This window comes from Acanthochromis polyacanthus, chromosome 20 (assembly GCF_021347895.1).
Source record: "Acanthochromis polyacanthus isolate Apoly-LR-REF ecotype Palm Island chromosome 20, KAUST_Apoly_ChrSc, whole genome shotgun sequence".
In the NCBI taxonomy this organism is placed as follows: Eukaryota; Metazoa; Chordata; class Actinopteri; family Pomacentridae; genus Acanthochromis; species Acanthochromis polyacanthus.
Window position 1 is genome coordinate 8,847,098 of NC_067132.1, and position 12,546 is coordinate 8,859,643.

Genomic DNA, 12,546 nt, shown 5'->3' on the forward strand with positions numbered 1-12,546 from the left:
TGATGGGACACCAGGAGGTGAGAAACATTAGGAGCGAGGGAGGCAGAGAAACAGGCTGTCAAAGAGATGGAGACTGACAGCAGTTTGGAACGATGGGACGTGAACTAGGCTTTGCAACTGCAGCATGCTGGGCAAAGTGTGACACTTTGCGCAGCTGGGGTATCTTTTTTTTTTTTTTTTTTAAATACTTTATTTATTTATTTTTAAATATACAGAACAAACCCGAACAGATACCCCTTTCTTCCCACCCCTCTCCCACAAAGCAGGTTAGGAAAAGAAAAAACAAAATCATTTTTATTTTTTTAAACAAACTTATGTCGAAAACACAGATAAGCAATGGGAATTTCATCATTCTCTACTCCACTGTCTCTTAAAGTCACCACAGATCTCGGAATGCTCCTGCCTTTCTTCACATTTTTCAAATCAAGCTTCTTTTCACTTCATAAGTAAACCTGATTTTCGCTTTTGGGCAGAAACACACTGGATAAGATATACCAAGCTGACAGCTCCCATTTATTTTCTGTGGAAAGCAGCGAGTCTCACAGACAGGCAGTGAACAAGGTCATTCATAGATTTATTTTAAGTAAATATTAATTGCACCATTTGTTATCCTGAAATATCATCCCAGCTCCAAAGATGCACCCATCTGTAATATAACATTTTAAGTAACAACACTGCTGAACTGTAGAGAAAGTGTCAGTCTGGCAGCCACGTTAACTTTTGGACCCAAACAAAGATGAACCTTTGGAAAACCCTAAATCTGACCTGCCTAAATCCCTCTACAGCAAGAGACTCTGTGACACTGAGACCTAATTGAAAACAATCTGAAGATAACGGGACTCTGTCAGCAGCCTGATGGACCACCAGTCGTGCGCCACATGCTCAGAGCTGCTAGTAACTCCACTTGGACCCTACTTTGTGAAAAAACAAAGTTAATTCCCACTCACACATATCACCTCTGAAGTGACTTATTTCAAAGTCAGCTCACATCAGTCAAGATAACCAGACAGAAAAATGTTAAGAAGGAAGAACGTAGACAGCAAAAAGGCAAAAAGCTGGATGACATTTCAGAGGCGCCTGGAAGTTTGAACTTTCTCAATATGAAATTCCTCAGTTCAAGCACTCTTTAGAAAGCTTTGTTTGCACACTACTAGATATAAATTATGGATTTACACATCGTTTTAAAATTTATAACTGATATTTCTTAATAAGGTCCTTGTGACCAAAACAACAGCTTTGTCACGTCAATCCAGGGTGTGGGAATTGATTTTTTTTTTTTCAATAAGCTGAATGTTGACAGGATTTGATTCCCAGTACCAAAAGGAGACCAAGCAAGTGATGTGCATGTCACCTTCTACTCACTGATATAACAGGACCTTAGTAGGTTGAGTTTAATTCGTACATGCTAACCTGAGGAAACTATCTCACCTGTTATGTGACTCTTTGATCCCTCACTGTCTGATGCTCTGCCCTTACGTTCTTTCTCAAAAGAAATTGTATTATATTAAGAGAATACCCATAGAATAAAATGCAGTGAACCTTAAAACTTTAAATAAATTGTCCTGAGCTCAGACAAGAGGACTTACAGTGCCACTGTTGTTGAATAAATGGTTGTTTTCTACTCAGAAAGGTTTAGTTTCAAGCATGCAGCTGGGCCACCACTGATGGTCAGTTTAAACTTACATCGTGTAGATATTTAGCTGTGCTGTCAAACCTGAATGGACTTTCACATTAGAAAAGTTATCAAAAACTCCAAATTTTGAAAAACTCCCCCAATTTAGCAAAAAATGCATTTTTACACTCGCCTAATCTGCTTTCTGACTTTTTTCGACAAGAGTTAATGCGCTACCTAGAAGATGGCCCCACTCTTTAGAAAAAATTCCGCTTTCATTATTTTACTATGTTCAAAATCTTCTTTCCTGTGGGAAACAGCAACCTCCAAGCAGCAACTATACATGTCGTAAATGGCAAGCTTTGCTGAAGATTTGGATCAGGCAGTAAGGCAGGCCTGCTTGGTCCTTTTGGTAAATACAAGAAGGGATGTTCTTGCATGTTTGCCCACCACTTATGGAGAAACTTACATTTTCCAGGAATGTTGCCCCAAAACAAACTCTGTCACCATTCTGCAGGCGTACCATCGCTGCAACCTGGGTTTAGCACCACCCAAGGTAATTATTATTGGTTTAAAGAAAACCAAAGCATTATTTCCTCCTATAGCTGAACAATCGTGAGAGCAGCCAGACTGTTCGGACACTCAGTGCTGTGGAGATCAAGCTGAGTAAGACTAATACAGACACACTGTCGGCTCTCATCGCTCACACAGGTAAATATAATTTGGCCTCAGACTGCTCCGCATTTCCCAGCTGAGCTCCTTGGAACAATGAGCTGAAATGGTCAGAAACAAGCTGAATGCTAACAATCCATTGCTGTTGCTGTTATTACTCACCGTCCCTTTACTAGCTCAGTGATTCTCTGAAGTAATACAAATATGCCTCATAAAACAAGGAGACATACAGTATTTCAGCCAGGTAACAAATCAGGTTGTGTGTAAATGTTCGTGTACACTGACAACCTCCTCTGACTTGCTACTGGAGGCTCTGAAAGAGATGCTGTTGTTGTGACTTGTCTCAGATGTATGCTATCCACCGCCAGAGAGACAGGTCTGCTTTCATGATAAATTCTGAGGAACAGTCAGCTCATTGTTTCTGCAGAGAAGGCTGACTTTAGCCCCATTATCTGAGGTGGAGATGATTCAGGGCAGCGTTTCAACAACAGTCACTGAACGTGTGATGTAGAAACGAGCAAAACAGGCTGATCCAAGCTGTGAAATGGTACAATATCTGAAGGGACCACAATCATTTGAAACTGATTTGTAAAGATCTGTTTGCTTCTCAACAGTGAGAGGACAGGTGTGTTTTAATAGCACAATAAAGCAGGTGTCCTGCTGAGATGTGGCGTGTGTGGTGGTCTTAAAAGATGACACATGTGGTTTTGTGCCACTAAAGCGTTGAAAAGCTTTATAGTCCCATAAGGAGAATGTTCTTTTCTATTCTGAGTTAACAGCAAAAAGGCCCACAGTTAAATCAGAAAATATCATAAATACAACAAAGAGAAGAATAAAAGAATACAAACCAAAAAATCATGACATCAGTCGAAATCTGTAACAAGGAGAATAACAGTGGTAAAAGTGAACTGAGAGTCCTCATATAGTGCAATGAAAATGGCCATTTATCTGGACAAAGTACTTCAACAGGCACAAGACGCTGCATCATTTCATGTGGAAATTAAGCAATCTAATGGCAGTGGGGATAAATGAGTCCCGAGTGCTTTTCTTCTCGAGTTTGGCCCTCCAGAAGTGGCATCAGCTCAAACTGCCCTCAGAGGAGAGCGATCCAGCTCGAATCACTGCATGCCAACAAATATCCACTCATTTGAACTCTCCCAGCTTTCCATTTTCCTCTTTTACCTTCATTATATCATTATTATCTCTCTGCCCCTCTCATTATAACCTAAACCTCCCTTATTATTTTCTTGTTTAGGTTTCTGATTCTCTTTCCATCTCTCTACCCAGCTTGCTGTCCCTTAAGTGGCTTCATGCTGTGATTAATGGTCTTTTACCTGGAATGGCCTAACTAGAGACAGACTCCGAGACGTGCTGGTGGACATGGAAACATCACACACACACACGCAAAGCAGCACACAGCCTCTCAGGTTCATTTAGGATAGGTCACATGGGTTGTCTTTGAGGCTTTGGACACGTTGGTCCAGCAGTGGAGGTCCTGTGGGGGCTTCGGTCCAGATGAGATGACAGCCCCTCAGTGGAACAGAATCCTCCACGGACCAACAAACCTTCTGGCCTCCCTGAGCCCTCTTTAAGTCTCCTCCCTCCTCATTCTGCAAGACACAGGCTGATAAAACCATCACGTCTTCTTCAACAAATACAGCAGAGCATTAGATGGCATAAGTGTAAGGTATATGCATGCTAGACAGCTGGGCAGAAAAAGCAGACAGGGCTTTTCTGACTGCCACAGCGAGTGAGTGTTTATATTTAGGTGCGCGGCTAATCCATTATGAAGCGGAAAACGATCCAGAAACTTTCTGAAGTAACTCCTGGCTGGAAGAAGCGTCTCCAAAAACCGAGCCATTTAGGAGTTTTCAGCTTTTACGAGCTCGTGTTTATGTGCGTACACATTGTATGCACACACTGAGCCGGATCCTGCGTGTTTGTGTGAGTGGGAGAAAACGAGCGCTTGACTTTCTGAGCATGAATGTGTATTTGTGTGTATTTATAATTGTCTGTTTGGCAAAGAGGTTCACTGTAAAAACCATATCTGTCCAAGGAATCTGAAGTTGAGTGTTCCCAATAAAAACATCAGGCTAAATCAGTGCAGCCACTTTAGCCGTGCTGTAGCAGCGCGGGCACCATCAGCCAGGACCCACACAGCTGGAACCAGAAAGCCTCCGAGGGACCACCGCAGAGAGATACCTGGGCTCTTTCAGAACACTCTATCTATGAATACAGGAGCCCCTGCTAGGCAGTATTTACCCCCACCCAGATAAAAATATGTTATATTGCTATTCCTCACAGTTAGCACGTGGTTTTATTCTTTACACTGGATGGCTGATTTGCATATTGACTTGGAAAACTCCCCATCCATTGCAGGATTTTTGTGCAGGTTTTCACGTTAGACAGCAACAATTTCATGCAGCTGCCTAGTCTAGTCCAGATGTGACACATCACTATTTTGTGGATATTTCAATAATTAAGATGCACCTCACCTGACCTAACACGAATCATCTCCTCCAGTAATGCAGTATGGTTAAGGCAACATGATTCTTTTCAAATTGAAAACACTCCTTAAAGTAAAAAATAATAATAATTTCCCTTGTTGACATGTCCATATGTAGTTTTTATATGTTGATGACTGAGAAACTACAGTGTACTGATTCAGGCTTACAGGGTTTCATACACAGCAAACTTAAGGAAGCACTCCTGTCAGTTTGCAGGTTGGGGCTCTCTGCATCATTATTGTTCTTCAGAATCAGTGTCCACTTTCAGCATGTGTTGCTAAATTGCTCCAGCATTGCAGCTTACTATTTGTAGTAGTTTTACAGTGCAAGTGAGCTGGTGTGTTTGAGCTGCAACAAGTAGGAGGGTTGAGTGAAAAGAGAGGCTGGGACTTCATAGATCTGCACATTCTAGAGGAAGCAGCATTGTAGAGTTACAGGTCAGCCATTTTAAAGCAGGAAAAGATTATGTTCTTAAAGGTTAGAACACATGTATTTAGCAGTGACAATACAATCTAACCATTTAAAGCCATTTAGATTAGTCACTGTAGCTAAATACGTCTGTGTGTCAACAATTCGTAGCCATTTCCACTAAAAAAAAAACATTCGACAAAGGTAGAGTAGCTAATGTAAAATTTGAGCTGCACTATCAGGAGGTGGCATACAGTCGTTGTTTGGAAAGTCTCATGTCTTCTGGAGTCTTGAGTCAAATCTCAAGTTCAGGTAAAATAACTTGGGGAGCAGCGTTGTTGCAGTCGCTCTGCTTCAAACACCAGTGAATGATTAAAAGGATGTCCAATTTGAGCAGCAGATCCATGTATTTGAAGGCTTCTCCAACATCAAAAGACAAACCAGCAGTTCATTATATCGATACATGCTGTTTTGCAGAAACACGTCTTTCTTTCTTTTTTTAAATATAACTTTTATTTTCCATTTAAAAGTTCGAGTTAACTCAGTCATCCGTGGTGTTACAGTGAAGGTCGAGTCAGAGTAATACTTGAATCCACACCTCAGGAGCTGCACATGTGAAACCGAATGATTACTGCTTCCAAAAGTATTTTTGGTCATCCTGAAACCCAGACTGTCCATTTTTGAAGTTTTAACTTCATTGTGAACTCCAGTAGATCCAGTGATCTGTGTAGAAAGTTCTCACAGCCTGAGCTCAGCGATCATTTCCCCATCACACATATAGCATCCTCTCTGACAGTAATGGATGTTTTACATGCCTGTCTTTTGTAAATTATTGTTATGTTTTGTCCTCTGCTTATTTTGAGGATATTTTATTTTCCTTGTGAATTGGATAACTGTGGGTATTCAGTGGAGGAAATAATGAAAATTCCTTGAGGTCAGGTTGTTGTGGGGAGCTTTTAGTGCGTGGTCTCTGCCCGGGTTCATGTGTGGGTACCATGTCTCTGGAAGGTTATAACGGGCTCCGTATGGGCTACTTTGTGTTTATTTGCGTGTTCAAGGGCATGCAATTTATGTTAACTGTATGTGAATGTATCTGCCGTCCTGTTTACTGTGCTCACTACTTTCCCTCTGCAGCAGATAGGCTTTCTGAAATGAACCGCTTTACAGAATTTGTGCTTACGTCTCTGCTTTTTGTGTTTTTCACCTCCGTCTTCCTCATCCCATCTTACATCCACTGCAGGAAGAGGACTTTCAGGAGATGCTGAGCACCGCCCAGACCATGGAGACTCAATATGGTCATCTGTTTGAGAAGGTTATAGTCAACGATGACCTCTCGGCGGCCTTCAGCGAGCTGCGGTTGGCGCTAAAGAAGGTGGAGATGGAGACACACTGGGTTCCAGTCAGCTGGACTCACTCCTGAGACACCACACAGACTGTAAAAGGAGAAAAGGGAAGGGCTTCAACAGAAATATGCAGGTTTTTATCTTTTTTATATCTGCTGCGGCTGGTGTTTGGGGGATAACGGGAATAAAACAAGACAGCGCCAGACTGCTGTGTCGCCATACCTGAGCTGCACCCAGCTAAAAATAAGCATTTGCCCGGGATCAGGTTGGATTTAGACCTCAGCTGCGGTCTGGATGTGGATCTCCAGGTCTGACCAGATCTGACAGGGTTGCGGCTAAGGGCTCCTGTCCAGAATCTGGGTCTTGGACATTGATCTGGGTCTCAGTCTGGGTCACACAACCATGGCCACAAGCTGGAGCTCCTTGGTCCAAACCAGAATGTGGAACGAGCCCGGACCATCACAGCACCAGCAGTCCTGCCAGCACATCAGTAATCTGGCCAAGCAGGACTCCTTCTTTAGTGTGTTTATAACATTAGACCATTAGAAACCAAAGGGATTGACGTATTTCTTCTTTGTAGACAACTTACATGCATATGTCTGTAAAAGAACACATCGTCTGAGGGGAAATCGAGGAGAAAAGAAAACATACTTGCCTTCTGTCTTTCTATATTTCTGGGCTTCTAAAATGCTTCCATGACTGTTACTCCAAACAAAACACTGTCAGGTACACAGAAAGGGCAATAAGTGTAATTTTATTTAAAAGAAATTAATATATTTTCTAATATCTTCCAGTAGTTTTTGAATACTTTTTATACACAGTTTTCGACTTTAAGAGCAACCTGATCTCAACTGTAGCCACCTCTGTGACAGAATTTTACACTGGAGGCATCTCTTCTTTCAGTCAAGTGTTTTGATTTCATCTCCCCGGTCTAGTTTTCCCTCTACAAAGCGCATACAGAGCTATTTTATTTAGGTGTTGTATATTCCATTCGGCAGCGTTTTAAACAGCCACCCTTTCTGTGACGGTGCCCAGCATAACAGCTTTGCCATTGAAAGTCCCAGAACTGGACACTCTTGGCTGTCTGCTAGAAGAAAATGTTCACAATTGTGTTTTATTAGGGTGGAGTCTTTATTTTTATTCACATAAAAAATGCCTTGAGCAAGGCTGCTAATAGTGGCTCCATAGCACACTTCCAGGATTTTAACATAAGTAGCCGCTCCTGACTTTATGAGCATTAGGAGTTTATTGCTAATTTGAGTCACCCATTCCCAGTCTTACTCATTTTTTACTCAGTCCTTTTCTTTCTAAGCTTTTTATCATAGATATGCTTAACTTTAACTTCTGGAACACTGATGTCAAAAGCAGCTTGTCATCGAATCTCTTTCTGTTAGTAACATTGTTACAACCCTTGTAGATTGAAGGGCTGCTTTCTTGCTGATGCTGAGAAGAATGAGGTGGGAAGATCACATTCATGTCTACAGGTAGAAACCTAGAGTCATGAGGCAGACGTTCTAATCTTCCACAGAGATTGGAAACAAGGAAGAACAGCCGTCCTGGCTCTGTTAGCACTTCTAGAGTTGTGGTTTCATGAACTCCTTTCTGCTTGTGAACTGGAACAATTCATTCATTTGTAAGATTTTTCACTTCAAACAAGCTTTCTGCATTTTTCCCTTATAATGACGTCACATTTTTTCTGCTCCAACCATCACCATCTTCAACTGCAAAATATGTAATAGCTACAGAGCCACAGCTCAAAACGTGTCACAGCAAAGGCAGTAAATTGAGAGATACGTATGTTTTTTGGCTTAATATTTTCTACTAGACTGCATCTATTTCATGTGAGAACAAAATAAAGTCCACATTTTTACCACACAACAAGAATATCCTCTAAAAATCCAAAGCATTTTAGAGCATTTTTTGTAAAAATTATACATTTTGCACTATGGACCAACACAAATATTAGATCAGACACTGCCAGGGCAGCTCAGTCTAACAATGAACTGCCCTGCAGTGCTTTGACAAATTTGTTCTCTTTGCCTCCAGTCTGCTAAGCTAGGTTAATTGCCCTCGTGCTTTAGGTGCATATTTAACATACAGACCTGAAAGTGGCATCAATCTTTTCTCCTACTCTACCGTTCAAAAGTTTGGGGTCACCCAGACAATTTAATGTTTTCCATGAAAACTCACATTTTTATCCATGTGCTAACGTAACTGCCCAAGGGTTTTCTAATCATCAGTGAGCCTTTCAACACCATTAGCTAACACAATGCAGCATTAGAACACAGGAGTGATGGTTGCTGGAAATGTTCCTCTGTACCCCTATGGAGATATTCCATTAAAAATCAACAGTTTCCCGCTAGAATAGTCATTTATCACATTAACAACGTCCAGACTGTATTTCTGATTAATTTAATGTTATCTTCATTGGAAAAAATGCTTTCCATTCAAAAATAAGGACATTTCTAAGTGACCCCAAACCTTTGAACGGTTGTGTAGTCTCAGTAAGAAAGCAAATAAACATATTATCCAAAATATGTAAATTATTCCCATACCTTTTTAAACTCAGAAAAGGGGCCACCATACCTTGGGAATCCCCTCATTTAATGTTCAAAGTCCAGCTCAGGTGCCCAAATTCTTTTTATGTGCATTTGACCATTTCTACCTGCTGTCATGTTTGCATACTTGATTTCTGTCCATCTTTTTAAAAGGGTCATTTGAGTGTTGATGCTGTTCATTAAGATAACAGAACTTAACACGCTTTAAAGGGACTTTAATAACTGTCACCTCTTTACTTGGCCCCTCGTTTTTTATTTGTCTTAGTGTAAGATCATGTCCCCTTTTCATACATTATTTTATTTGTCACATCTGCCACCTCTTTTGTTGATCAGAATCAGATTTGTACAGTCTCCAGAAAATATTTTACATGTCTTGCTGTAAATGATATGCTGTTTATGAGGCGAGTTGTATGAATTTACATTATTCTTGATAACTGCTACATTTTATATTAAAGAAAATTCAACTAAACTTGTGTTTCCAATTTCTATCTTTAACTGGCCGCAGAGTGAGAACAGCGATGTCTGAGAGGGAAATGAATGAGACATGTATTCCAGTGTTTCAAGGATTTGCCCTTGAGTGCTATTCACATCTATCTTTTTTTAATTTTTTATTTTTTTAATATTCCAAGAATATTTTGGGTAGCACATTTCATCTTGTTAATAACAGAACTAGAGAGCAGTAAAAGTCAATCACTGGCTGCTTTTTTCACTTATGGGCCATTCCAGCTGAATTAGAGCATTTTCCCTACAATGCTATTACCATTAATTAATGAATTCTGTCTGGTTGTTTGGTGTTCTAGTTGCTCACTTGGTCTGTGTCTCCACAGCCTCACTTGTTAAATGCAAATTTCTACTAGATTTGTTGTCATCACAATTACAACATGTTACTAAACAGAATCTTTATTTCTGTTTAGCCAAATTTGTTGCACATTTTAAACAAATGTCCTGAAATTTTGCAAAGGAAAATGTAAATAAATCAGTGCAGCATTCTAGCTACTGCTGTTATGCAGACATTAGAAGTTGGGTGTATTGAGTAGGTAAAAGTGTACCAGTTACACCTTGAATAACAATTATTTGGAATTTGTGATGGAGGAATGTGTTCCATATTGTTTTTTATACATGAATTTGGCTGCAAACCTCTCATTTCAGCTTCAAGAAATGTCTGGTGTTTAAACGCGGGGTTTTGTGATGTGTACATTAAACGTGTCCAAAAAACAGGTGGATGAAAACACACTTTTAGCATTACCTGAACATCCAGGCGGAGTATGAGCTCCTAAAAGAGATGCTATAGATTTGTTGGATGGAGACTGAAGTGGATGGAAACCAGTGACTGCTGAAATCACCAGAACAGTACTAGTGCAACCCAATTAAACCGCAGCATCCTGCTACAGCTGTGTGCCAAATTACTAACTCAGATGTCGTAGGACCTTTGAAAGCAGTGCTTCTATGAGCGGGTGTAGTCGGTGGGGGTGGTGAAGGAGGCCCTGGGGGAGTCCGGCCTCCTACCAGCAGCTCACTGGAGGTTTCGGCAGGCCTCCGCTTGATGGTGTTCCAAAGAAATCTCCCACCGGTCCGGATCAGGTCGCCTAGCTTTCCTCTTTTCCATAGTGCTCACTTTGATAGCTGTGCAGAGCAGGATAAAGATGCAGTGAGGTGGGGGAGAGGAGGTGGTGGGGAAGGTCAGGAGGAGGTAATGGCTCTCACTCAGGCCAAAGGGAGGAAGCAGGTATTCCATATCTTGCTCTCCTTTCACATCTTGCTTTCATTCTGTTATCCTAATTAGAAGTACAGAGTGAAGGGGGGAGATGTGAAGGCTGCTAGCATGCAGGAATATGGCACTCGCCCTCCGTGCCCTCTGAGCTAAGGCCTGCTGAGTGAGCGAGTAGGTGAGTGAGCACGGTTTTCCACTTCCAGAAGCCATCAAGTTCAGTGATCCATGTTTAACACAAGACAAATGCCACGCTGAACTGTCCTGTGTAGTTGAGCGGTTGAGGGAATGCTTGGACAGTGACAGTCATAGACATTCTGGAGGTCCTAAGTGAGTGTTAATTGACCCCCTTTCCTCTTGCATTGTAATACCAGAGGCAGTCCAGTGTTCTGGCCCTTTTTAGCAAGAATTTCATGAGTATAGGTGTCCTGGTCACAGACTTGATGGAGCCAACAAAGGTTTCCGGTTTCTTAGTGGGGTTTGAGTCCTCCCTCTGAGGTCTTGTATCTCTCCACAGTTCTACCCACTCTACTCAAATTCACGTCTTTATTCACCTAGTATCTCATCTGCTGTAGCTTTTTCCATGTGTTTATTTGACCGTGCCTCACTGGAGGTGTCATGGGTGTCAAGCTATGTTTTGCTAGCACTCTAGTTGCCCTACAAGGGAGTGACGCTCCCTGGACTCCCGAGATCTTTACTCTGTAACAAACGATGAGCTCCTGATGCAGTGTCATGAAGGGTAGTGACAGACGCACTATTTTGCTTTTTTGTCTCTTGACATGACATCAGCAGCACCTTAAGGAGACCACGACACTGTGAGAGCGATGGGAGTGTTTCAGCAGCCCGGATGCTGTGCTTTATTCACTCCCAGCTGAGGAGGACAGAAACATGTGTTCACAGATTAGGTTTCCCCGGACATGGATAACAAAGGGAGAGCGACTGACCACATATGCCAAGGTACTCTAGATGAATGATGATGTAATTCTGAAAAATACTATGTGTGTACATGTGAGTCTGAAGAAATAGTAAGTGGCATTGCCCTACAGTTAGTAGTAACAAAGAGCGAGACACTTTCATAAATCTTCATATAGCTCTATAAAAGTCTGCCTGCAGCTCCTGACTGATTTAAGATAACAAATCTCCTTCTTCCTCCTTATTCATCTCTCTCCGACATCCCTTGAGGAGTGAGCTGCCATGTGAGTAAATCCAAGCGATGGCTTCCGCAGCTCAGACATGAACGCTGGCGCTCACCAAATCAAAGACCAGCTCTCCATCTATTCCCTATTCGTTCTGACGACTATAATAGTTTAACAGAATGTGTGAGGAATCCAAGGATTTATAGTAAGTAAAGTTCTGCTTTTATCTCAGATCCCGGAGATTAATGTTGCCCCTGTTGCACCGCGGTAAGATCTCATGAATCGCTCTCTTTCCTTTTGATGTATTTATTTTCATGTCCATAAATCCATGCATTAACTGAACCCATTGTTGTAGAGACCAAGGCCAGAGCCAGACAAGAAGGGGCAGAAGGGGAAGCTGTGGAAAAATCGGTAGGCCCATCATGTCCCAGACCCAGCGATGTGTCACGGGGGTTCCTACAACGTCCCCCTGATGCATTTCGAAAACCATTAAAGTGAAATGTCTCCGTCTCGCATTACGATAGACGCTGCAATCATTTAGATTTACTGCCTGAAAATTACAGCGTCAGGGCCAATATCCTAAACAGGGCTCAATGTGATAA

At 41.7% G+C, this 12,546-nt stretch overlaps 1 protein-coding gene across 4 annotated transcripts in view; it reads left to right on the top strand.

Moving 5' to 3' along the window:
* The window catches only part of mpp7a (MAGUK p55 scaffold protein 7a), a 160,225-nt gene extending 150,656 nt beyond the window's left edge, over positions 1-9,569 (top strand). For all 4 annotated transcript variants that reach the window (XM_051940399.1, XM_051940401.1, XM_051940400.1 and 1 more), the window contains one exon: positions 6,440-9,569. In XM_051940399.1, coding sequence (XP_051796359.1) covers positions 6,440-6,619 — 180 coding nt within the window. In that variant the 3' untranslated portion in view covers positions 6,620-9,569. The remainder of the gene's footprint in view (positions 1-6,439) is intronic.
* Positions 9,570-12,546: the final 2,977 nt, after the last annotated feature.